This window comes from Bufo gargarizans, chromosome 2 (genome assembly GCF_014858855.1).
Source record: "Bufo gargarizans isolate SCDJY-AF-19 chromosome 2, ASM1485885v1, whole genome shotgun sequence".
Classification (NCBI taxonomy): Eukaryota; Metazoa; Chordata; class Amphibia; order Anura; family Bufonidae; genus Bufo; species Bufo gargarizans.
In genome coordinates this window covers 177094274-177122198 of record NC_058081.1, presented here as the reverse complement: position 1 = coordinate 177122198, position 27925 = coordinate 177094274, and the positions used below count along the sequence as shown (strand labels likewise).

The 27925-nt window shown below is 44.8% G+C and overlaps 1 protein-coding gene across 1 annotated transcript; it reads left to right on the top strand.

Moving 5' to 3' along the window:
• The first annotated feature begins 1089 nt into the window (after positions 1 to 1089).
• On the top strand, positions 1090 to 27549 carry TM2D3 (TM2 domain containing 3). The gene is made up of 6 exons (XM_044283305.1): positions 1090 to 1220; positions 3719 to 3811; positions 10371 to 10528; positions 11900 to 12080; positions 14681 to 14756; positions 25924 to 27549. The coding sequence occupies exons 1-6, from the start codon at positions 1142 to 1144 to the stop codon at positions 26087 to 26089; spliced, it is 753 nt and encodes a 250-aa protein (XP_044139240.1). The 5' UTR covers positions 1090 to 1141; the 3' UTR covers positions 26090 to 27549.
• The last annotated feature ends 376 nt before the right edge of the window (positions 27550 to 27925 follow it).

The following is a 27925-nucleotide window of genomic DNA, read 5'->3' as shown; positions in this document are numbered from 1 at the left end:
GGGGGCATAACTACTGTGAGGGTGGACTAAGGGGGCATAACTACTGTGAGGGTGGACTAAGGGGGCATAACTACTGTGAGGGTGGACTAAGGGGGCATAACTACTGTGAGGGTGAACTAAGGGGGCATAACTACTGTGAGGGTGGACTAAGGGGGCATAACTACTGTGAGGGTGGACTAAGGGGGCATAACTACTGTGAGGGTGGACTAAGGGGGCATAACTAGTGTGAGGGTGGACTAAGAGGGCATAACTACTGTGTAAGGGCAGTAAGGAGGCATAACTACTGTGAGGGTGGACTAAGGGGGCATAACTACTGTGAGGGTGGACTAAGGGGGCATAACTACTGTGTGAGGGCAGTAAGGAGGCATAACTACTGTGTGAGGGCAGTAAGGAGGCATAACTACTGTGTGAGGGCAGTAAGGAGGCATAACTACTGTGAGGGTGGACTAAGGGGGCATAACTACTGTGTGAGGGCAGTAAGGAGGCATAACTACTGTGTGAGGGCAGTAAGGAGGCATAACTACTGTGAGGGTGGACTAAGGGGGCATAACTACTGTGAGGGTGGACTAAGGGGGCATAACTACTGTGTGAGGGCAGTAAGGAGGCATAACTACTGTGTGAGGGCAGTAAGGAGGCATAACTACTGTGAGGGTGGACTAAGGGGGCATAACTACTGTGAGGGTGGACTAAGGGGGCATAACTACTGTGTGAGGGCAGTAAGGAGGCATAACTACTGTGTGAGGGCAGTAAGGAGGCATAACTACTGTGAGGGTGGACTAAGGGGCATAACTACTGTGTGAGGGCAGTAAGGAGGCATAACTACTGTGAGGGTGGACTAAGGGGCATAACTACTGTGTGAGGGCAGTAAGGAGGCATATCAATGTTATATTGTGCCAATCTGGCTTTTTTCTAACAGAACCCCTGACGCCCTGCTGCGGATGACGAGGCCACGACCTCTGGCAGATACATATTCCAGGTACTAGCGGTAACAGTGCTGTTCTTCCAGCTGCTCGCCAGCTCGTCCAATCACAACACGAAACACAGTGTGTGGGCGGAGCTAAAAGTGACTGCGAGACTTGGAACGCAGGGTGGCGAGTCTGCACTTGGCCGAGGATGCGCAATACAGAGGAGGGTGAGCAACATGGCGACCTTAACTGTGCTGAAGAGGCTGTTCCGTGTAGTCCTGTTCCTGTCGCAGCTGTATGTTTTCTCCGGTCGTGGTGAGTGTCAGGGCAGACAGCTGCCTCCGGTCATCCGCTTGTCTGTTCTCCACTATGTGCAGTAAGGGCGGTGCAGCTGTCACTATGAGAGGTATACAGGGAGGGTTGTAGTGTCAGTGTGCTGGTCCATTACTAGTGCAGTGTACGTGAGCCCCCACAAAATGCAGCCGTAATAGATGTCCTAGATAAAGGGGAAGTAGTCACCCTGAAAGCCATGTGCTGCCGGGCCATGTAGACCGGTGAGCCCCCAGAGGCTGGCTATCCCCCCAGCTGCCGGGCCATGTAGACCAGTGAGCCCCCCAGAGGCTTGTTATCCCCACAGATGCCGTGTAGACCAGTGAGCCCCCTGAGGCTGGCTATCCCCACAGCTGCCAGGCCATGTAGACCGGTGAGCCCCCTGGTTATCCCCACAGCTGCCGTGTCATGTAGCCCATTGAGCCCACCTGGTTATCCCCACAGCTGCCATGTCATGTAGATCGGTGAGCCCCCCCAGAGGCTGGTTATCCCCACAGCTGCCATGTAGACCGGTGAGCCCCCTGGTTATCCCCACAGCTGCCATGTAGAGCGGTGAGCCCCCTGGTTATCCCCACAGCTGCCAGGCCATGTAGAGCGGTGAGCCCCCTGGTTATCCCCACAGCTGCCATGCCATGTAGACTGGTGAGCCCCCTGGTTATCCCCACAGCTGCCATGTCATGTACACTGGTGAGCCCCCAAAGGCTGGTTATCCCCACAGCTGCCATGTCATGTAGACCGGTGAGCCCCCAGAGGCTGGTTATCCCCACAGCTGATCATGGGAGCACACCAGAGCTGTGCATACAGTTACACTGGCTTTCGGATGGGGTTTTGTCATAATATGATGGCTGTATGCCATCACTTTGTGATCCCAGGGGTCCAACCTCTAGTTTAGCAGGTGCTTTGCTGAGCAAAGAAAACTGAATGCAGTGAGAAAACCTTACTGTGTCCCAGAGGTCTTTGCAATGCACAGGGGGAAGTATCTTTCAAAATCTGGTAGTGTAACAGAAATGCAGAAATTCCACCTAAGATGAGTAACAAATTACTCAGAGTACAATACAATATGTTAGGCAGAAAACACATGCCAATTAATAATCACGGACCTGTATAGCAGGAGTTCACAAGGCTGGTGTCCAACCCAATGCTCGCCTGAAGACTTTGGGGGTTACACATCATAAGTGTTTGTGTGCCGCATGTTCTGTGCATTGGGGGCTGCAAATTGTGGTCCCCAATGCACGAGCATGATCTGTGTGGCTGATGCAGGCCCATTCATCTTTAATGGGTCTGTGATCCGTCCACACTGCAAAAAAATGGAACACGTGGTTAAATGTCTTCGTTCTGCATCCGTGATGCTGTTTGCTGTCCACAAGGCCGACAATGTAGCGGGAACAGAGGGGTTCAGTGTTTTTTTTTTTATAAATCTGCACCCCCCCCCCCCCCCCCCCCCAGGACGACCTTTGGAGAAATCCATACTCTCTTCCTCTGCCACTCGGTTCCGGTTCTTTGGTTGTTGTGACTGGACTTCTGGTCCTTTTCTGTTAATTTCCTGCATGTATGGGGCAACGAGCATCAATGACCGGCCTCGGGGTGACTCTGCTGGGTCATGTGCCGCTTGGGGACATGTTACTGCCAAGACCCATCATTGAAAACGGTTTGCTGGTGGCTCACCTGGCCAATACAATGTGTAGGTGCTCTAGGTTTGACTGATTCACCCAATCGGGACAGAAGAGTATGCAAAAAATGTATGTGGAATGTATGCACCTGTCATTGGCTGCAGTGGCGCACGTGACCCTGTCCCTGCAGGAACTTTGCAGATTGAGACCAGAAGTCCAGTGAACATGGCCAGTGAGCCAGAACTGAGCATCAGGGATCAGGCAAGTATGGATTTCTCCATAGGTCGTGCAGGGTGGGAGAGGGTATAAAAATAAAAGCAAATTCAGTACATCTGTATTATACTTTGAAAAGGAGAAGGCGTAGCTTTTTACACCAAAACCTAATCCCTAACGTTTAAACGGGTTGTCCGCTTTTTACTATTGATGACCTAGGATGTTCTCAGGATAGGTCATCAATATCGGATCGGCCGGGTCCGAATCTCGGCTCTGTCCAAGTGAATACGACAGAGCCATCCCACAGGAATAAATGGTGACGCCGTACTTGTAATTACTCTGCTTGCTACTGCAGTTGCAACAGCGAGCAGGTAAATAGAGCAGAGAAAGCAGCACTTGTACGAGCGCTGATTTCTCTTCAAACAGCTGATCGGCGAGGGTGCTAGGAGTTGGACCCCCTCCAGTCTGATATTGATGACCTAGCCTGATGATAGGTCATCAATGGTGAAAAGTGGACAACCCCTTTAAACGTTAGGGAATAGGTTTTGGTGTAAACAGCTACGCCTTCCCTTTTTCTGTTTCACAGTAAAATATGAATGTATTGAATTTGCTTTCCTATCTTGACATTCAATTTCTAATTTATTTTTTATTTTTTGCCAGGATCCTTGAGTTTTGAGCACCCTCAAGCAATGGCACAAGCTGTAAAAGACCAGCCTTCCTCTTCCACCATGGTCCAGAGCATCAGAGTACTTGGTAATTATTTTTATGCTACTCTACTATTACACACACCTGACTACAGGACCTAGCTAGGTGTAGACAACACAAATGAGCAAAAAAGAGAACTAGATTTAATACCTCGTGCCCAAAATTAGTCTAAAAAGTGCCGCATTGGTGTAACTAGGATTTCTACACCTCTGTTCCGACTTGTTTGAAGAGGGGACAGGGCTTAGTAAGAACTAGGGCAGAGTTTCATTGAAATGAGTTGTGGCCTAAGATGCAACAATTCTGGCATAAAATCCTGTCTCAAATTAATACAGAAAACGGAGAATAGCCGGCTCACAGCCAATTTGCATACACTTTACCAAATTAATGCATATACATTCTGATAGTTTTTATGATTTTTATCATTATTATTATTATCTCCATTATAAAGTTATTCAAAACACATTCTCGGTCCCTTTAGGTATTTACATTGACCAGAAATATAAATGCAACACTTTTGGTTTTGCTCCCATTTTGCATGAGCTGAACTCAAAGATATGAAACATTTTGTACATATACAAAATACCCATTACTCTCAAATATTGTTCACAAACCTGTCTAATTCTGTTAGTGAGCACTTCTGCTTTGCTGAGATTATCCATCCCACCTCACAGGTGTGGCATATCAAGGTGCTGATTAGGCAGCATGAATATTGCACAGGTGTGCCTTAGACTGCCCACAATAAAAGGCCACTCTGAAATGTGCAGTTTGATCACACAGGGCAATGCCACAGATGTTACAACGTTTGAGGGAGCGTGCATTGGCATGCTGACTGCAGGAATGTCTACCAGAGCCGTTGCCCGTGCAATGAATGTTCATTTCTCTACCATAAGCCGTCTCCAAAGGCGTTTCAGAGAATTTGGCAGTACATCCATATTTGAGTTTAGCTCATGCAAAATGGGAGCAAAACCGAAAGTGTAGTGCGTTTATAATTTTTGTCAGTGTAAAATGCGGATCTCACTCGGCGGTTAAAGGTTTTATGCGTGAAAGGGATCGAGAATGTGTTTTGAATAACTTTATAATGGAAAAATTGTTTTTATGATTATGATTTTTTATTAGAATGTATATGTATTAATTTTGTAAAGTGTATGCAAATTGACTAAGCCGGCTATTCTCTTTTTTCTGTACTATATATTACAACATCAATAGGTAGTTGGTGGGCTGTGCTCCAGTCCATAGACTGGTGAGCCTCGGACATATTGTGTAATTTATATTGTTTTTCAAATTAAGCCAACCAATAGTTAGCATAAAGCTAGACAAAAGTGTCTATCCCTGTACCACATTTCTCATCCAGCCACGGTTATAAGGCTACATTTACACAATAGTGAAAAAAAAACTGATGTTTCCTGAGCCAATTCATATCAATGTAGCTGTTCACGTGGCCGTTTTTTTTTTTTAATGGTCACTGAATAGCGACAGTCAAAAAATTGTAAATGACCTATTTTTGGCCGCTTCACGGCCAGATGGAGCCTACTGAAAATCATGGCCCAATTTTTAACGGCCGATAGACAGGAGTACACCTGTCTAACGGATATAAAAAATGGGTACACTGCAAAAAAAGCCATTCAGGAGTTGAAATTAAAAAAAATGAAAAATAAATTACACCTCAACCACTTGCTTGAGTAGGGACACTTGCTCCTCACTGGAGGAACTTGACTCGCACAGCCTGGTGACGTCACATGATGTGACATCACGACACGATCCTGGTCAGGGATAGCGAGTGTACCTGTGCAGGTAAGTGGTTGAGGGTGTTGTTGTTTTTTTTGCCACTATGAGGACATATATACAAGGGCAACGATACTAATGAGAGCTTTCCTAGTGTTCTCATATAGTGGAGGGGTTAATATCACTTACTATGGTGGTTTTGGGAAGAGCTTCTCAAACATTTTGTATTTGGGCTCACTAACCAGTCTGTGGTGATGCCATGGCTTACCAGCGAACAAATACTACTCTGTAGTGCGTAATCCCACCATGCAGTGCCCATTTCACTTCTGGTGCTTGCAGTTTTAACCACGGAGCGCACCTGAGAGTGAAAGTCACGCATTTGTGTGCATGGACCCTAAAAACGCAAGCACCCCCAGTGAAAACTGATCCATTGAAGTCATTGCGTTAATGCACATGGGTTTCTTTTCTCAGACTTTACTGCTCTGTGTGAAAAATGCAGCCTACCTTATATTTTGGTTTTCACACAGAACTTGCCCATTCAAGTCATTGAGTCAGTGAACAATAACTGAACTTTGCTGAAGCACACTGAAGCATCAGATTTTTTTTCACTGACAGAACAGACAAAGATGTGTCCATTGGCATGAACACGGACGGCACTTGCACGGGAAAATTGCTTATGTGCACAAGCCCTAAGGCTACGTTGTACTTTTTAGCACAATAGCGGGTTATCATGTCTCCCATACACTCCCCTCTCTCTGTAGCACATCCTTATAAGCAGCAGCACCATGAAAGATTATACCAATGGTACAGAGTAGTGTATCTATGAATCCAGCACTGGGGAGAGACCCAAAACTTACTTAAACCTTCAGCAGTGTCTGCTTCTGTCTCCCTTCAGCTACTCGCACTGCCTCCTCCCCTCCAGTCTCCATAGACTTTTATGGGCCAAATGTTACCGGATCCCTCAGTGAGTGGACAGTCTGTGTTGTCTCTCACAACGGATTTGAACTGTGAATTAAAGGGGTTTTCTAGTAGTTTACTATGGAGGACAGGTCATCAATATTAGATCTGGGAGTCCCCAGTCAGATGTTTTCAGAACCAGGCACCACAACAGCACAGCTCCGTACATTGGGTATTGGCTTTATGGAAGCAACCCGGCAGGGGCAAATCACTCCCTTTGAGGCTACTTTCACACTGGTGTTTTGGTTTTCTGTTTGTGAGATGTGTTCAGGCTCTCACAAGCGGTCCAAAACGGATCAGTTTTGCCCTAATGCATTCTGAATGGATAAGGATCTGCTCAGAATGCATCAGTTTGCCTCCGTTCCGTCTCTATTCTGCTCTTGAGGAGAACACCAAAATGCTGCCTGCAGCGTTTTCGTGTCCGTCTGATGAAACTGAGCCAAACGGATCCGTCCTGGCACACAATGTAAGTCAATGGGGAGGGATCCATTTTCACTGACACAATCTTGCACAATAGAAAACTGATCCGTCCTCCATTGACTTTCAATGGTGTTCAAGACGGATCCGTCTTGGCTATGTTAAAGATAATACAAACTGATCCGTTCTGAACGGATGCATGCGGTTGTATTATCGGTGTGGATCCGTCTGTGCAGATCCATGACAGATCCGCACCAAACCCGAGTGTGAGAGTAGCCTTATCTAAAAAAAAAATTTTATTCAGGTGATGCTCTGCAGTAATTGATATATTGTACATTTATTTTAAGGCCTGCCTAGGCAGAATTCTGGTGGGACCGCTCATACAGGTCACCCCACCCATCTGTTAAATCCACCTATGGCTGGATTCACGCGTCTGTGGAACACCGTCCGTGTGATACCGGCCTGGATTCATTCTGAGTGCAGGAGCGCACGGCGTCATTGGTTGCTATGACGCCGTGTGCTCCTGCACTCAGAAGAAATCCAGGCTGGTATCACAAGGACCATGTTCTACGGACGTGTGAATCCAGCCTATGTGTGTGCAGCGCTAAAGCTCTGAGTGGACCTCTGCGCTGACTTCCAGCCACACGAGTCATGGCTCCTCGCCTTACTTCTCTTGCTTGAGCTGAGGAACATGTGTCCTTTCTTCTGCTCAAGGCAGCAGGCCAACTGCTGGATCCCATGGTCATTTAGTACAGTAGGGCCTCATGCACATGTCCGTGTTACAATCTGCAAACCACTGATCTGCAAAATACAGACGCCTTCCGTGTACATTCCCCATATTTCTCACTTCCATTACTAGAAATGACTTTTCTTGTCTGCAATGTGTCATATGTGTCTAAGTTTCTGTGCACAGCGTGTGTCAGATGTGAGTGGCATGTGTATAGCATATGTACTGTATGTGGTCTCAGTGCAGTATGTTCAGATGTCTCTGCTGTGTGTGACATGTTTCCAATCAATGGCATGTGTCTAATGTGTCAGTTCATGTAAGCTGCATGTGCCTAATGTGTAAGTAGCGTTTATATAGCATGTGCCTGTGCGCTGTGTATATGGCATGTGTGGAGTGTGTGTGGCATGTGTCTAGTGTGTTTGCTGCATGTGTCAAATGTGCATTCCGTGTATACAGCTTGTCTAGTGTGTGTGTGTGTGTGTGTGTGTGTGCGCCTTGGCGTACCGTCCTCGGCTAAGGTGGCTAATCATTTTTAAATAAATAAAAAAAAACACCAAAATATTAAAAGTTTAAATCGCCCCCTTTCCTAATTTTCCATATAAAAAAGTAAACATATTAGGTAACGCCGTGTCCAAAAAAGTCAGAACTATTAAAATATAAAAAATATCTCCTATGCGGTGAATGCCGTAACAGAAAAAAATTAAATATGCGATTCGCCTTTTTTTAATTTTTGGTCACCTTATCTCTGGTGTGTGCGCTCCTTGTATGTGGCTTGTGTAGGCTATCCATTCATATGGTTGCACACATATGGAATGGTTTGCTTGAATTGCCTTTGCAGTTGCCTGGGTACACTGTATGCAGCGATAATTGTGGAGCATGTACTCTGTTCTATGATGTGCTTCTGTTATTGCTCCTGGAAATGTAGGAATAATGCCTGGCCTACACAAAGACCATTAACTATGGAGCTTCAACAGTACACAGCAATTCACAAGTGGTATGCAGTCTTGTGTGCTGCAACTACCACTTGATTCAAATTAATGAAAGTGTTTCCAAAAGTCTCGGTGTAGCCCTAATTGACAATGGAGTGTTAGGCCCCTTTCACACGGGCGAGTAGAGTATTCCGCGCGGATGCGATGCGTGAGTTGAACTTCTATGGGGCTGTTCACATGAGCGGTGATTTTTCACTCATCAGGAAAATCGCAGCATGCTCCTCTTGCATTTTTCACGTAACGCAGGCCCCATAGAAATTAATAGGGTTGCGTGAAAATCGCAAGCAAGTGCGGATGCGGTGCGATTTTCACACACGGTTGCTAGGACACTATCGGGATGGAGACCCGATCATTATTATTTTCCCTTATAACATGGTTATAAGGGAAAATAATAGCATTCTGAATACAGAATGCATAGTAAAATAGCGCTGGAGGGGATAAAAAAAAAAAAAAAAAAAATTAACTCTCCTTAGTCCAGTTGATCGCGCAGCCCGGCTTCTCGTCTGTCTCCTTTGCTGAACAGGACCTGTGGTGACGTCACTCCGGTCATCACATGATCTTTTACCATGGTGATGAATCATGTGATGACCGGAGTGACGTCACCACAGGTCCTGTTCCTGCAATGAATGCTCACCACAGGTCCTGTTCAGCAAAGGAGACAGACGAGAAGCCGGGCTGCGCGATCAACTGAACTAAGGTGAGTTCCCGCAACGCACCCGTACATTTTCCCGCAACGCACCCGTACATTTTCCCGCAACGCACCCGTACATTTTCCCGCAACGCACCCGTACATTTTCCCGCAACGCCCGTCTGAAAGAGGCCTTAGGGTCTTATTACACAATGTGTAAAGCAATTATAGTGAAGGGTCCAGATGTTCCCAATAATTGCCTGTCAGCGGAGATGCACTCACCGCTGCTGCATGGGGACAAGTGATTGCTTGTCCCCATAGAAAACCATTGTTCCGGCGCAGCAAACCACTAGTTTCTCAAGACGATCTGCTCCTCAGGAACAATGATCTTTGGTGCCAGCAGAAGAACACAATCGCCCATTGAATGGGCGTTTACTTGTTCATCGCGTGATCCCTGGCACCTTTTACACAGGCCAAATATCGGGAAGGAAAATTTATACAGACACTCATCCCGATATATGAGATGTGTCCCGACCCAGTCTGATACTGTCAGCGATGACTGGACACTCAGTATTTAGGGGCACGGAGAGTGGTAACACACAGTTGTAAATGTCATACATTTCCAGAAGGAACAACACAATGGTGAGTTATAAAAAACATAAAGATGCTCCAGAATTGTTATATTGTGGGTAATACAAGTATGTCAGGAGAGTGTCGCGTGTCTTTGTGCACTGTTAATAATGTCGCATGCTCTCTGTACTCTGCAGTGCCTGTGGCCATTCCGTGGTCACTGTATGGCAGTATATTTGGATATCTTGGTGCCTGTATGGTTTCCCATAGAAATGAATGGAGCAGCGGTGCTCATTTCCGACCAGCCGCTTCGTCCATTTCAGGGGGGCTTCACAGGGTACGGGGCCCCCATTCTCCTGATTGGTGAAGATGCTAGTGGTAGGAACCCCACCAATCTGATAGTTATCCCCTCTCCTGTGGATAGAGGATAACTTGTTATAACCAGAATACCCCTTTATGGGACAAAGGATAAAGCTAAATCTCAGTTTCTGTGATTGTGGTGGGAGATATTGTATTTGGGCTGGGGGGGCATGTGCACCCGGGCCGCTTTTTATTCCCGGTCCGGACCTGTTCTAAGATATATCATTTCTATTTCAGAAACGACAGCCATTCCGGACTACCTCTTCAGATGTCCAAGCAATGGACTTTGCAGCAAATTGCCAGCAGATTGTATGACTTGTAATACAAATTACTCTTGTATCTACGACAAGTCTGTCACTTTTGACTGTAAAGCCAAACCTCAGGTTATGTGTGTGGTAAGTGAATGGAATTCAGCTACACTCCTCCCAGATCTAAAAAGGGCTTTCCCATGAACCACTCTCCCCTATCCACAGTATAGAGCAGGCATCCTCAAACTGCGGCCCTCCAGCTGTTGTAGTTTTACAACTCCCACAATGCCCTGCTGTAGGCTGATACCTGTAGGCTGTTCGGGCATGCTGGGAGTTGTAGTTTTGCAACAGCTGGAGGGCCGCAGTTTGAGGATGCCTGGTATAGAGGATGATTGTCTGATTGGTGGCGCCAGATCACGAGCACTGCACTTGACTATCTCCAGCAGTCCCATACAGTCTAAGGCCTCATGCACACGGCCGTTGTTTGGGTCCGCATCCGAGCCGCCGTTTTGGCGGCTCGGATGCGGACCCATTAATTTCAATGGAGCCGCAAAAGATGCGGACAGCACTCCATGTGCTGTCCGCATCCGTGACTCCGTTCTGCGGCCCTGCAAAAAAAAAAAAAAAGTCCTATTCTTGTCCGCGATTTGCGGACAAGAATAGGCAATTATATTGCCGGCGCCCGTTTCATTCCGCAAACTGCAGTTTGCGGACCAAAAAAAAACAAAAAACGCGTCACTGTCGTGTGCATGAGGTCTAATGGTGTGACCGTGGATATTTGTGACTACCACTCCAGTCAGATGAGGGAAACGCAGTAGCCCAGTCTCATGATCTGTGGGGGTACTGGCAGATGGACCCTCGCCAATAAGATTTGGACGAGGATGTGTTTGTGGGGAAACCCTTTTTAAGTACATTTACTTTGAATATGGATTTCTATGCTGCTATATTAGAGTCTGACTCTATTACATACACAGCATTGTGTACTGAGTAATGCAGTTCAGTAAAGTGTTTTTAATAGAAAGTGGTGCCCGCTGTGTTCAGGTAACATTGATATATGTGGTTTTTTTTTTGTGATCCCATTGAGAACTGGCCGGTTTAGTGCCATAGACGTAAACTTTTGTGTTTGGATTAACAATTAAGGGCCCACCCGATATGAGGGTAGATTATCACTAACGAGCATTAGTTCGTGCTGTCGGCTACCCCATGAGCGAGTGAAACGCTAGTTCATTGGGTAATAAGATCTTTCGTGCTGGCACCTAAATCATCGTTTGCTGGCAGCAGATCAGGCTGTAGGCAAAAATGATTCTGTATGAGGACTAGCAATGGCATCAGTGATCACTCCTCATACTGTGGAGGAGATCGCTGCATGTAATTGCAGTGGTCTCCTTCACTGACGAGCAGGCTATTGTTATGAAGGAACACCTCCTTCTCAACAATCGCTTGCCACATGGGGCCATGTAAAGTGACATCAAGTGTTAGTTTTCTTTGTCCGCTGCTCACGTTTTGTTTTATACACAGGATGACAATCATCAAAGACAAGAAAATTTCACTATGAACATGACTTGTCAATTTTGCTGGCAACTCCCTCCATCGGAGTATGAGTGTAGTAAATCCAATTCTAGTATCTGCATGACTGTATCCTGTCCGCGGCAGCGTTACAATGCGACATGCACAGTAAAGGATCACGTCCACTGTTTAGGTAAGTTTCTGCATTGCGATACATTCTTTTCTAAGTAGCTACGCCAAGACATTAACAGGAAAAAAAAATGCTAAAATGTGAAAAGCTTTTTGTTTCCAATTTATAAGCCTAAAAATTGAAAAAATGCACCAACTTTATTATTCATGCAAGAGGCTTGCAAAATTTTACCCCGATAAGGAAGTTGACATTCACCTGTGCAGTGCTATAATTGTGATGACCTATCCTCAGGATAGGTGATCAGTACCACATTGGTGGGGTCCGTCTCCCGACACACCTGCCAATCAGCCATTTGAAGAAGTGTGTGAGCACTGCTTCCTCTTCAAAATTACCTGCATGCTGTCTCCTTTGCAGTGGCAGTACTGTGTAATTGCAGCTGCTCGTCAGGTTCACTTGAATGGGACAAGCAGTTCTAATTGCACTGCACCGCTTCTACAAATAATTTCCCTTTTTTTGTGTTTGTTGTTGGGTAAATGGAATTTTGCTCCAATGCTCTACCTTGCCCTGCTCTGAATCGCGCAGGGCAAAGACTTTATCAGCAGATCCGATGATGTACCGGGTCTCACCATGGGAATGCTAGGTGAAGGCTTCCGCCTACCAGTGAGCCTGGTGACATCAGCGGCACTAATGGGCAGGCTTTAGTGCTATCCTAGCCTGTAAACCCACTTAGGATAGCGCTAAAGTCTGCCCGTTAGTGCCGGAGATGTCACCAGGAACACTGCTAGGTGGAAGCCTCTGCCTAGCAATGTAAAAACATAAACAAAACAGCCCTTACCCTGCGCAATGCAGCTCAGGGAAAGGGAGAGCATTGGAGCATGAAATGTTATATCAGGGGGGCCATCTGGGGGGGAAGAAGGGGATATGTCCTGGGTCGGCTCTGAACCTGGACAACCCCTTTAAAGGATAGGGAGGAAGGGTAATATGAGCTAGAAAACTTGTAGTCAGTGACCATGACCAGACTGCAGCTCTACCAGATATGTAGCATGGCAGACAATGCAAACAGCTTCCTGTTTGTGAATTAGGTATGTAGAACAATGGGTCGAGGGTTTACAAAGGAGGATCTGAGGCTACAATCGCACATGTAGCATATTTTAGCTAAAACCAGGCTTGGGTCCAATTTATCATTTTCACTGAAAGTATGCCTTTAAAGGGGTTGTCCCACAAAAAATATTCTAGTGTTTGCAAAACAGCACCTGGATCTGAATACTTTTGTATTTGCATGTAATCAAACATTTAGCAGAGCCACTGAGTTAGGCCTCATGCACACGACAGTATTTTTTCATGGTCTGCAAAACGGGGTTCCGTGATCGGTGTCCGTTTTTTTTCTTCCGTGTGTCTTCCTTGATTTTTGGAGGTTCACCAGACCAGAAAAGTGAAAAAAAAAATCTAAGTCAAGTTTGCCTTGAAAATGATAGGAAAAAAATGGACACGGATCACGGACGCGGATTACAATTTTGTGTGCATCCGTGTTTTTTCACGGACCCATTGACTTGAATGGGTCCGCGAACCGTTGTCCGTCCAAAAAATAGGACAGGTCTTATTTTTTTGATGGACAGGAAACATGGATCACGGACGTGGATGACAAACGGTGCATTTTCCGAGTTTTCAACGGACCCATTGAAAGTCAATGGGTCCGCAGAAAATCACGGAAAACGGAACAACGGATGCACACAACGGTCGTGTGCATGAGGCCTTATTTAATATAATGTATCTGTATAGCGTCGCCTACATATTATTATTATTATTATTATTATTATTTCTTTGACCCGGTCACTGAGAAGGTCACACATGCTCAGTTTCATCCTTCAACTGGCTCCTGAGCCTGTGATAGGGAGAGCTGAGACACGCTCCTTAGCTACAGCAGAAAAGACACTCCCCTTGAGCTGTGATAGGGAGAGCTGAGACACGCTCCTTAGCTACAGCAGAAAAGACACTCCCCTTGAGCTGTGATAGGGAGAGCTGAGACACGCTCCTTAGCTACAGCAGAAAAGACACTCCCCTTGAGCTGTGATAGGGAGAGCTGAGACACGCTCCTTAGCTACAGCAGAAAAGACACTCCCCTTGAGCTGTGATAGGGAGAGCTGAGACACGCTCCTTAGCTACAGCAGAAAAGACACTCCCCTTGAGCTGTGATAGGGAGAGCTGAGACACGCTCCTTAGCTACAGCAGAAAAGACACTCCCCTTGCTCTGTCAGCTTGATATTAATCTAGCAGAGCATTGAATGGGAAGATCTCTGGATCCATGGGAGGTACAGGGCTGGTTCTAGCTTTGTTAGAAAGATGTTGTCATGTACTATATGATTTCATATTTTACATTAGTAATGGAAGAACCCCTTTAATACCTTCCCTCACTAAAAACTGAAATATATCATTGAGCCTAACTATTGTGTTTTTTCTGCTGTAATAACCAGAAGTGTCCATCATTGCAGGGACTAAAAAGCTTGATCTCCCATATGAGCATTGTAACTGAATTAGTGCAATTCCCATGTAGAAAAGCAAAGAAGCAGCTAAATACTATATAAAGAATAAGTAAGGGGTGTATATGTGCAGACAATTTGCTCTGGAACTGCTGGCAGACCTATTGGGAAATGTTTCTTTTGCAGGTAACCGCATATTTCTTAAGAAGGTGTACTGTAACTGGACAGGAGGCTACAAGTGGTCCACGGCCCTTACTCTCAGGTAATATCTGCCGCATGTTCTGTTCGGTTTCATCTCTGCGGCTTATTATGAGAAAGGTAGATAAAGGAGCTTTAACTAAAGCAATGAGTCAGAAATGCGGTGTTTGGGACTGCAGTTTGTATCTGATATATGTAAGCAGGGAAACAAAAATAAGAGAGTAGACAAGGACACGTATATCACTGAGACTGAGCAAATGGATCTCTCCAAGGACATTGCGATGTGGATGTTTTGTCTCGTGCTCCTGAGTTCCCATGCCCCCAGTTTCCGTTTTCAGTGAAACCAACTATTTGTTGTTCTGCTTTTCAAATCAGTGATGGTCAACCTGCTGTATTATGGGGCCTCCATCTGAGGGCTGCACTCCAAATTCAGCCAGTGTTAGAATAGCATTAGACATAAACATACATGTAAATCCCATGTGCTGTGTCATCTTCATACATTTTTTTTTTTTGCCCAAAACAGGATGGATCTCAGCAAAGGTAATAAGAAACCGCGTTGCCATCTGTGTTGTTCCCATATCCATATGTGCCCGCATTGGCAGGGAGAAACGTTTTAATATATGCAAATGAACCTCTAGGAGCAATGGGGGCATTGCCATTACACCTAAAGGCTGAGTTCTCTTTGCAACTGCTGCGCCCTCTGCTTTTTGACAGCCAGGCAATGTAAACGTCATCGTGGCTGTCAAAGGGGGAACTGCAGTTGCAGAGAAAGTGGAGCCTCTAGGTGTAACAGCAACGCCCCCGTTGCTCCTAGAGGCTCATTTGCATATATTAAAACTTAATTTTATGAACATGGGACCAACACAGAGCAGCTTCAGCTGTCAAGCGCACAGGTAACTGGTCAATCAGCTTCATAGGTACAAATCTGCTGGCAGATGCCCTTTAACCACTCCAGGACCGCCGTACGCAGGATTGCGTCCTGCCGGCGGCCCTGCTCTTCTGGGTGGACGCATATACGCGTCCTCCCGCAAGAGCCGAGATTTCCTGTGAACGCGCGCACACAGGCGCGCGCGCTCACAGGAACGGAAGGTAGGCGAGTGGATCTCCAGCATGCCAGCGGCGATCGCTCGCTGGCAGGCTGGAGATGTGATTTTTTTTTTAACCCCTAAAGGTATATTAGACGCTGTTTTGATAACAGCGTCTAATATACCTGCTACCTGGTCCTCTGGTGGTCCCTTTTGTTAGGATCGACCACCAGAGGACACAGGTAGGTCAGTAAAGTAGCACCAAACACTACACTACACTACACCCCCCCCCACCCCGGTCACTTATTAACCCTTTATGAACCCCTGATCACCCATGATCACCCCATATAAACTCCCTGATCACCCCCCCTGTCATTGATCACCCCCCTGTCAGGCTCCGTTCAGACGTCCGTATGATTTTTACGGATCCACGGATACATGGATCGGATCCGCAAAACACATGCGGACGTCTGAATGGAGCCTTACAGGGGGGTGATCAATGACAGGCGGGTGATCACGCATATACACTCCCTGATCACCCCCCTGTAAGGCTCCATTCAGACGTCCGCATGATTTTTGCGGATCCGATCCATGGATCCATAAAAATCATACGGACGTCTGAATGGAGCCTTACAGGGGGGGTGATCAGTGACAGGGGGGGTGATCAGTGACAGGGGGGGTGATCAGTGACAGGGGGGGTGATCAGTGACAGGGGGGTGATCAGGGAGTCTATATGGGTGATCACCCCCCTGTTATTGATCACACCCCCCCCCCCCTGTAAGGCTCCATTCAGACATTTTTTTGGCCCAAGTTAGCGGAAATTTTTTGTTTGTTTTTGTTTTTTCTTACTAAGTCTCATATTCCACTAACTTGTGTCAAAAAATAAAATCTCACATGAACTCTCCATACCCCTCACGGAATCCAAATGCGTAAACATTTTTTGACATTTATATTCCAGACTTCTTCTCACGCTTTAGGGCCCCTAAAAAGCCAGGGCAGTATAAATACCCCACATGTGACCCCATTTCGGAAAGAAGACACCCCAAGGTATTCCGTGAGGGGCATATTGAGTCCATGAAAGATTGAAATTTTTGTCCTAAGTTAGCGGAAAGTGAGACTTTGTGAGAAAAAAACAAAAAAAATCAATTTCCGCTAACTTATGCAAAAAAAAAAAATGTCTATGAACTTGCCAGGCCCCTCATTGAATACCTTGGGGTGTCTTCTTTCCAAAGTGGGGTCACATGTGGGGTATTTATACTGCCCTGGCTTTTTAGGGGCCCGAAAGTGTGAGAAGAAGTCTGGGATCCAAATGTCTAAAAATGCCCTCCTAAAAGGAATTTGGGCACCTTTGCGCATCTAGGCTGCAAAAAAGTGTCACACATCTGGTATCGCCGTACTCAGGAGAAGTTGGGGAATGTGTTTTGGGGTGTCATTTTACATATACCCATGCTGGGTGAGAAAAATATCTTGGTCAAATGCCAACTTTGTATAAAAAAATGGGAAAAGTTGTCTTTTGCCAAGATATTTCTCTCATCCAGCATGGGTATATGTAAAATGACACCCCAAAACACATTCCCCAACTTCTCCTGAGTACGGCGATACCAGATGTGTCACACTTTTTTGCAGCCTAGGTGGGCAAAGGGGCACATATTCCAAAGTGCACCTTTCGGATTTCACCAGTCATTTTTTACACATTTTGATTGCAAAGTTCTTCTCACACATTTGGGCCCCTAAATTGCCAGGGCAGTATAACTACCCCACAAGTGACCCCATTTTGGAAAGAAGACACCCCAAGGTATTCCGTGAGGGGCATGGCGAGTTCCTAGAATTTTCTATTTTTTGTCGCAAGTTAGTGGAATATGAGACTTTGTAAGAAAAAAATAAAAATAAAAAATCATCATCATTTTCCGCTAACTTGTGACAAAAAATAAAAAGTTCTATGAACTCACTATGCCCATCAGCGAATACCTTAGGGTGTCTACTTTCCGAAATGGGGTCATTTGTGGGGTTTTTCTACTGTTTGGGCATTGTAGAACCTCAGGAATCATGACAGGTGCTCAGAAAGTCAGAGCTGCTTCAAAAAGCGGAAATTCACATTTTTGTACCATAGTTTGTAAACGCTATAACTTTTACCCAAACCATTTTTTTTTTTGCCCAAACATTTTTTTTTTTATCAAAGACATGTAGAACTATAAGTTTAGCGAAAAATTTATATATGGATGTCGTTTTTTTTGCAAAATTTTACAGCTGAAAGTGGAAAATGTCATTTTTTTGCAAAAAAATCATTACATTTCGATTAATAACAAAAAAAGTAAAAATGTCAGCAGCAATAAAATACCACCCAATGAAAGCTCTATTAGTGAGAAGAAAAGGAGGTAAAATTCATTTGGGTGGTAAGTTGCATGACCGAGCGATAAACGGTGAAAGTAGTGTAGTGCCGAAGTGTAAAAAGTGCTCTGCTCATGAAGGGGGTTTCAGCTAGGGGGGCTGAAGTGGTTAAAATGGATTTACTTGATCAGCAAACAACCTTAATCTAGGCAGTTTAACCTCTTAGATACCTCAGCATTTGAATGGTTAGAGAGATTGAAGGGGTTCTCTTTCTTACCCTGTTGCCCTGCCCTCACCAATATGGGTCGAGGAGGGCTTTTATGGTATCCTAAGGCCTCCCATGTAGCAATTCCAATTAATGCCTTTTAGGCTTTGCCAAAGGTTGGTATGTCTGTTTTTTCAGTATCTGGCACAAAACACTGAATTTTTTTGTTTAATTTTGTTTATTCAGCCTCACTAAAACCACAATAGAAAATGATCCAAAAATCGTATGTACCCCAAAATGACACCAATGACAACTACAACTTATCTTGCAAAACACAAGCCTGTCGACCTAAAATTTTTATTGCTCTTTAAATGCAGCAACACAATTATTTTAAAAAATGCAGGTTTTTGTGCTAAAGTAAGAAGAAAAAAAAAACAAAAAAAAAAAAACCTAGCAATCTGGTATTGGTGTAATCATACGAACCCGCAGAATAAAGTTGCCATGTCCCTTATGCCACACAATAAACATAAAAGAAAAATCTCAAAAAAGGTAGAATTGCTGTTTTGTTACCCAAAAATCACCCTCCCCCAAAAATGTATACAATTTATGAAAAGTACTCCCAGAATAGTTCTGTTAAATACACAAAAACACGCCCTCAAATGACTTTTTTAAGAGACGGAGATGTAAAAAATAATAACAATTCACCACTTCCTGAAGTCCAAAATAAGCCATGTCCTTAAGGGAACTTGTCATATTGAACATGGTATCTGAGATAGAGATTATACAGTTGCAAGAAAAAGTATGTGAACCCTTTGGAATGATATGGATTTCTGCATAAGGGCCCTTTCACACTTGCCTTGTCCGGATCCGGCGTGTCCTCCACTTGCCGGAGGTACACGCCGGATCCGGAAAAACGCAAGTGTACGGAAAGCATTTGAAGACGGATCCGTCTTCAAAATGCTTTCAGTGTTACTATGGCAGCCAGGACGCTTTTAAAGTCCTGGTTGCCATTGTAGTAGCAGGGAGCGGGGGAGCGGCATACTTACAGTCCGTGCGTCTCCCGGGGCGCTCCAGAATGACGTCAGAGCGCCCCAGGCGCATGGATGACGTGTACATGCGATCACGTCATCCATGCGCATGGGGCGCCCTGACGTCACTCTGGAGCGCCCCGGGAGCCGCACGGACGGTAAGTATGCTGCTCCCCCGCTCCCTGCTACACTTTACCATGGCTGCCAGGACTTTAGCGTCCCGGCAGCCATGGTAACCATTCAGAAAAAGCTAAACGTCGTATCCGGCAATGCGCCAAAACAACGTTTAGCTTAAGGCCGGATCCGGATCAATGACTTTCAATGGGCATTCATTCCGGATCCGGCCTTGCGGCAAGTGTTCAGGATTTTTGGCCGGAGCAAAAAGTACTGCATGCTGCGGTATTTTCTCCGGCCAAAAAACGTTCCGCTCCGGAACGGAAGACATCCTGATGCATCCTGAACGGATTTCTCTCCATTCAGAATGCATTAGGATAATCCTGATCAGGATTGTTCCGGCATAGAGCCCCGACGACGGAACTCTATGCCGGAACCGGCCAACGCAAGTGTGAAAGGGCCCTAAATTGGTCATAAAATGTGATCTGATCTTCATCTAAGTCAAGACAATAGACAATCAGTCTGCTTAAACTAATAACGTACAAAGAATTAAATGTTACCATGTTTTTATTGAACACACCATGTGAACATTCACAGTGCAGGTGGAAAACGTATGTGAACCCCTAGCCTAGACCAGTGTTTCCCAACCAGTGTGCCTCCAGCTGTTGCAAAACTACAACTCCCAGCATGCCCGGACAGCCTTTGGTTGTGCAGGCATGCTGGGAGTTGTAGTTTTGCAACAGCTGGAGGCACACTGGTTGGGAAACACTGGCCTAGACTAATGACATCTCCAAGAGCTAATTGGAGTGAGGTGTCAGCCAACTGGAGTCCAATCAATGAGATTAGATTGGAGGTGTTGGTTACAGCTGTCCTGCACTATAAAAAACACACACCAGTTCTGGGTTTGCTTTTCACAAGAAGCATTGCCTGATGTGAATGATGCCTCCCTAGGAGTGGCCGCACAGCGCAGACTGCTCAATGAGGTGAAGAAGAATCCTAGCGTGTCGGCTAAAGACTTACAAAAGTCACTTGCATATGCTAACATCCCTGTTAGTGAATCTACGATACGTAAAACGGTAAACAAGAATTGGTTTCATGGGAGGATACCACAGAGGAAGCCACTGCTGTCCAAAAAAAATTGTTGCACGTTTACAGTTTGCACCTGGATGTTCCACAGCAGTACTAGCAAAATATTCTGTGGACAAATGAAACCAAAGTTGTTTGGAAGAAATACACAACACTATGTGTGGAGAAAAAGAGGCACAGCACACCAACATCAAAACCTCATCCCAACTGTGAAGTATGGTGGTGGGGGCATCATGGTTTGGGGCTGCTTTGCTGTGTCAGGGCCTGGACGGATTACTATAATCGAAGGAAAAAATAATTCCCAAGTTTATCAAGACATTTTGCAGGAGAACTTAAGGCCATCTGTCCACCAGCTGAAGCTCAACAGAAGATGGGTGTTGTAACAGGACAGCGACCCAAAGCATAAAAGTAAATCAACAACAGAATGGCTTAAACAGAAGAAAATACACCTTCTGGAGTGGCCCAGTCAGAGTCCTGACCTCAACCCGATTGAGATGCTGTGGCATGACCTCAAGAAAGCGATTCACACCAGACATCCCAAGAATATTGCTGAACTAAAACAGTTCTGTAAAGGGGAATGGTCAAGAATTACTCCTGACCGTTGTGCACGTCTGATCTGCAACTACAGCAAACGTTTGGTTGAAGTTATTGCTGCCAAAGGAGGTTCAACCAGTTATTAAATCCAAGGGTTCACATACTTTTTCCACCTGCACTGTGAATGTTTACATGGAGTGTTCAATAAAAACATGGTAACATTTAATTCTTTGTGTGTTATTAGTTTAAGCAGACTGTGATTGTCTATTGTTGTGACTTAGATGAAGATCAGATCACATTTTATGACTAATTTGTGCAGAAATCCATATCATTCCAAAGGGTTCACATACTTTTTCTTGCAACTGTGTGTGTATGTGTATATATAAGTTTTCTTTATTATCATGACTTTGAAAATTGTAGATTCACACTGAAGGCATCAAAACTATGAATTAACACATGTTACAAATTATATACATAACAAAAAAGTGTGAAACAACTGAAAATATGTCATATTCTGGGTTCTTCAAAGTAGCCACCTTTTGCTTTGATTACTGCTTTGCACACTCTTGGCATTCTCTTGATGAGCTTCAAGAGGTAGTCACCTGAAATGATTTTCACTTCACAGGTGTGCCCTGTCAGGTTTAATAAGTGGGATTTCTTACCTTTATAAATGGGGTTGGAACAATCAGTTGTGTTGTAGGATACACAGCTGATAGTCCTACTGAATAGACTGTTAGCTGCTTTTTTCTTGCCATAATACAAATTCTAAGTAAAGAAAAACGAGTGGCCATCATTACTTTAAGAAATGAAGGTCAGTCAGTCCGAAAAATTGGTAAAACTTTGAAAGTGTCCCCAAGTGCAGTCACAAAAACCATCAAGCGCTACAAAGAAACTGGCTCACATGCGGACCGCCCCAGGAAAGGAAGACCAAGAGTCACCTCTGCTGCGGAGGATACGTTCATCCGAGTCACCAGCCTCAGAAATCGCAGGTTAACAGCAGACACCTCTCTAGAACAACTGTTAAGAGGAGACTGTGTGAATCAGGCCTTCATGGTAGAATATCTGCTAGGAAACCACTGCTAAGGACAGGCAACAAGCAGAAGAGATTTGTTTGGGCTAAAGAACACAAGGAATGGACATTTGACCAGTGGAAATCTGTGCTTTGGTCTGACGAGTCCAAATTTGAGATCTTTGGTTCCAACCATCGTGTCTTTGTGCGACGCAGAAAAGGTGAACGGATGGACTCTACATGCCTGGTTCCCACCGTGAAGCATGGAGGAGGAGGTGTGATGGTGTGGGGGTGCTTTGCTGGTGACACTGTTGGGGATTTATTAAAAATTGAAGGCATACTGAACCAGCATGACTACCACAGCATCTTGCAGCGGCATGCTATTCCATCCGGTTTGCGTTTAGTTGGACCATCATTTATTTTTCAACAGGGCAATGACCTCAAACACACCTCCAGGCTCTGTAAGGGTTATTTGACCATGAAGGAGAGTGATGGGGTGCTGCGCCAGATGACCTGGCCTCCACAGTCACCGGACCTGAACCCAATCGAGATGGTTTGGGGTGACCTGGACCGCAGAGTGAAGGCAAAAGGGCCAACAAGTGCTAAGCATCTCTGGGAACTCCTTCAAGACTGTTGGAAGACCATTTCAGGTGACTACCTCTTGAAGCTCATCAAGAGAATGCCAAGAGTGTGCAAAGCAGTAATCAAAGCAAAAGGTGGCTACTTTGAAGAACCTAGAATATGACATATTTTCAGTTGTTTCACACTTTTTTGTTATGTATATAATTCCACATGTGTTAATTCATAGTTTTGATGCCTTCAGTGTGAATCTACAATTTTCATAGTCATGAAAATAAAGAAAACTCTTTGAATGAGGTGTCCAAACTTTTGGTGTGTGTGTGTAGTGTGTATATGTGTGTATATGTGTGTATATATATGTATATATATATATATATATATATAATTTTATGGGAAATGATCTAGTATAAATCTGTATCTCATCTATTTAAAGGGGTTGTCTTACTTTAGCAAATGACATTTATCCTGCTGAGAAAGTTACTATAAGGCACTTACTAATGTATTGTGGTTGTCTATATATTGTCTCCTTTGCTGGCTTAATTCATTTTTCCATCACTTTTATATGCTGCGCATTTCCATGGTTACGACCACCCTTTAATCCAGCAGCGGTGGTCGTGCTCGCACACTATAGGAAAAAGCGCTGGTGGCCAGGACCATGGGAGCACAAATAGGCGCACACGAGTGGTAGATCCTGCCCTAGATGTGATGGAAAAATGAATGAAAGGGAACCTGTCACCTCCTAAATGCATGTAAAGCCGCCAGCAGTACCTCAGGGTAGCCCGCAGTGTGATACTAATCATACTTTTCATCCTGTAGTCCGATGCTGCATAAGGTCAGAAACCGATCTTTTATCCTCCATCCGCGCTAATTTGCATGTCAGCTTGAAGTCAAGGGGGCAACGGCTTCCTTGCTTCAAGTCAAGGTAACACTTGCTTTTGAGTGACAGCCCGCAATTTGGCTTCGCTTTCCGAAGTCTCGCGCATGCCGGTGCCCTCTATTTTACTGAGTGATCCCATGCCCTGACATGCCAGCAAAGGAGGCAATATGGACAATCACAATAAATTAGTAAGTGCCTTGTATTAACTTCCTCTACCCGATAAATGCCATTTGCCAAAGTGAGACAACCCCTTTAAGTTCCTGCTCATTCTGGGCTTTGAAGTCAAGAAGGCTATCCTACCAGTGATTGACAGCCTTCCCTGCATGAGTGTATACAGGGATATCTGTCAATCGCTGATAGGACCACCTCCTTGACTTAAAAGCCCAGAATGAGCAGGAAATTACATTAATGAATCTTACAGAATCTTTTCCCATAGTACTATATATCATTCTGCTCAGCTCCTCCTGTTCTGTAACCTGGTCCTCTCATATTACACTGCATTTTCATGGAGAGAGGGTCTATTTAAAGGGTTATATTTCCATCTCAGCCTTTCAAGGCCCAGATGGGAGTAATTTGAATAAGCGCCAGCTTGAGGTAGGGTGAGTTATGGAAACAGCCAAACGAGCTGCACACTGCTGTTTCCATAGCAGTGAATGGGAAGTACACAAACAGCATAGCAAAGCAATTTACTGCTGTGGGAATTACAAAAACAGCGGAGTGCAGCCTGCTTAGATGTTTTACTCAAGTTATTCTCATCTCTGCCATGAGAGTCTGAGTTGATAATACTTTAAGGCTAGGGCTACACAACGACAATTTCTATAATGATAGTCTATGGTGTCGCACTGCAACGCGACAGTCACAGAAAAATCTATTTTTTTTTTTTTTTTTTTTTTTTTTTTTTTATGACTGTCGTGTCGCAGTGCGTCACCATAGACGTTGTGTAGCCCTAGCCTAAGAAAAGGACCTAACTGTTAAACTAGAGCAGATGTCTGGCTGCAGGGGGAGGGGGGAGCGCTGCTTTAACCCTTCATGTCTTGTTTTAAAATATAGATTGTTAGCTTTCAAACAAGACAGGATTACAGGATTAGCTCCTCTACATCTGGAGCTATAACCTTTAGGGTCCATTCACACGTCCTTTGTCTCTTTCCTGATCTGTTCAGTTTTTTGCGGAACAGATCTGGACCCATTCATTTTCAATGGGTCCTGAAAAAAAATCTGACATTGAGCTGTCCGAATTTTTTTTTTTTCAGGACCCATTGAAAATGACTGGGTCCAGATCTGTTCAGCAAAAAAACGGAACAGATCAGGAAAGAGACAAAGGACGTGTGAATGGACCCTAAAGGGAGTCTGTCACCACTATATGACCATATACAGCACTTACATGGCGCTGTAGCACACCTATACATGATTCTAATGGTACCTTTTTGTTATTTTCTTTAGACATCCAGAAGCAGGAAAAACTATGTTTATTTCATATGCAAATGAGCACTCGGAAGTGCCCAGGGGGCGGTGTTCAGTGTGTAGGTGCCCAGGCTGCTCTGCCTTTTTAACTATTACTCCTCCCCCACCCTCTTCCTTTGCACGCCCTCCTATTCCCTTGTATCATCCCTAGGTCCGGCCGAGATCCTGCGCACTGCTTCGCCGGCTGGCGCATGCGCACTAGTTGAATTGATGCCGTGCCCAAAATGTGCATTGCAGTGTGCATGCCTCGGCCCGGCAAAGCAGGCTGTGATTTTAGCCAGCCAAATTAGGCAATCTGCTGATGTTATGAGCCAGACAATTACCATCGCTAAAATCACGGTATCAAATAAGTCACCCCAAACACTTGTACACCGCACACATAAACATCAATAAACTTCCATTTTACACTCTTCCTCTTGTTCATAGTCTATATTTATCACACAATAAGCAGGCCGCTTGTCTAGCAATACCTGTTACACACTACAGGAATAACGATAACCATTATCCCTACGGAGGAATCTAATATATTAGGCCTCATAAGGCTATGTCTTGGAATGCAGCGACACAAAAACAGATTGTGTAAAAAGTGACCCGCAGAATAAAGTTATATTACTTATAAGACACAGTGAATGTCATAACAATAAATCCCACAAAATTAATGTTAAAATTGCATTTTTTTTTATCTTCCCCCCCCCCCCCAAAAAAAGTCTTAATTCACTTAATGTACCCCAAAATGGCTCCTAAAATAAAACCACTCTTCTTGGAAAATGCAATGTCTCGTATAGCTGAATTAAGAAGAAAAATGAAAGTCATGGCCGCTGGTCGCTAGATCCTTTTACCACTGTCTTTTATATAACTGGTTTTAGGTTCTGTGGCATACTGACCATGATTTCCATTGAAATAGCTTATTCTATGACATTCTGAACACCTTTTATATTACAGATATTATTTATATTTCCAAAGTAAATGTGTACTTTTCTTCCAGCATCATCCTTGGCGGCTTTGGGGCGGACCGTTTTTATTTAGGCCAGTGGAGAGAAGGACTAGGAAAGCTCTTCAGTTTTGGAGGACTGGGAATTTGGACTTTAATTGATGTGTTTTTAATTTGCGTTGGATACGTAGGACCTGCAGATGGTTCACTGTATATTTGATAGTTTGGAGCAGGAAACAAAGGGGTACAGCCCAACTGTGCGGTTGAACGAATGCAGCCAGTCTACACCCACCTGCAGCAGCCACTAGCTGCACACTTTTACAGCATAATCGCGCGGCCATTGGTTAAAGTGTGTGGGCGTGGCTTGGCCGCATGCGGCTAGCGGCACCGTCGGGCCATGCTGAAAGAGAACAAGCCTTGGCTTCTCAGAACATTCAAGCTGCTGTTTGTTCTGCTTGTATATTTCTGTAATGTACGGTATCTGTACTATCTCTGCCTTTTCATTAAGGTTGGCTTTCTCAAGCAAATTTAACCCCAACTGTAATCTTTATTGTATGGTTTTATTTTATTTTTTTTCTATGAAAAATGCTGTACTTTTTGTTATGCTGACATGTGCTATATACTGTAAAATATCTTCTGCTTTACTGAGCTGAATAATTGTGTTCTACCCACTGTCGCCACTAGGGGCTGATCTGTGCGGCTCCTATTTATGCCTCATTTACACGTCCGTGATGAGATCCGTGAAGGATCCATGTTTGGTCTAAGTGTCTGTTTTTTGATGGACCCATAGACTATAATGGACAGGGTCGATCCGTAAACACAAGAAAAAGGGCATGCTTCCGTGCTAAAGCCACGGATCCACAGAACATGCTAAAACACTGATATGTGAATACATACAATCAAATGAATGGGGACGTGTGCTGTCCGTGAATCCCTGACAGGTGAATGAGGCCTTAGGTTAACCATGGCTGGTGATTTTACTGTGCATGTGGAATCAATTACACAGCAAATTATTTATGCTGCCTTTTTTGTTTTGTTTTATTTATTTAGTGGCGGATACACTTGAAGGAGTTGGCTACCGCCCTCCCGGACAGATCTGTAAAGGGAAGCATACTTACCTGCTCCTTCACTCCCCTGCCTCTGCTGCCTTGCTCAGGTCCCCTGCTGTCAACGTCTGCTTTGATGCTGCTGCAGACAATCGCTGGCTGCAGCAGTGACTTGCGTCACATGTCTAATTGACATGACTCAAGGGAAGCAAGTCACTGCTGTGGCCAGCGATTGCCTGCAGCAGTGTCAAAGCAAATGTTGACAGTGGTAGACCGGAGCAAGGTGGCTGGGGAGCAAAGGTACTGGGACCAGCGTCTACAGCAGGCAAGTATGCTTCCTTTTGTTGGTTTGCCATAAGGTGGCCAACCCTTTTTTAAAAGCCTATTCTTTGCCCTTCTTAACATCATGTTAACAATTTATCACAAGCATTTGCTTTTATGGGGCGGTTTGGGCTGTTGTCATTGGCTCCATTTTACGGGTTTAATCAGCAATATCACAAGTTTCTATGAATTCACTCTCCCCTGTAGCCAATGTAACACTGACTCCAGGCCCTCAGTACTTACAAAGGACACATGTAAGTAAATGTTATAACATGTAAAGAAAGTGACAAATAAAGCAACTGTTTGTAAAATGTGTTTTGTCTTGAATCCCTTTGTCTGATGGAGTTTAGAGACCGTAGGGGCACGTTCAGCAGGAGGAATGGGGTGACAGCCTTCATTATTATTGTTAACATGGTAATATCGGTGGGAGTCCTACCGCTGGAACCCCCACGAGAAAGGGGACCCTACCCATAGAGGCCTCCCAAATGAATGGAGCTGCTGATGGGGCGTGTGCGCAGCCACTCCAGTCATTTCAAGTTCAGCGCTCTGCTATCTCTGGAACTCTCATAGGAATAAAAGGAGAGGCTGAGCGCATGTCAAATGACTGCCTCCACGGGGCTATACTGTGGATAGGGTACATAACCAAAATACCCCTTTTAAAGGGGTTGTCCCATGAAATATAGCCACTG

Excerpts from the sequence above, each read along its gene's own strand:
- TM2D3 (XM_044283305.1), top strand. The coding sequence starts at position 1,142 with ATGGCGACCTTAACTGTGCTGAAGAGGCTGTTCCGTGTAGTCCTGTTC. Across the intron at positions 3,812-10,370 it reads CCAGAGCATCAGAGTACTTG|AAACGACAGCCATTCCGGAC; the intron begins GTAATTATTTTT and ends TTTCTATTTCAG. Across the intron at positions 12,081-14,680 it reads GGATCACGTCCACTGTTTAG|GTAACCGCATATTTCTTAAG; the intron begins GTAAGTTTCTGC and ends TTTCTTTTGCAG.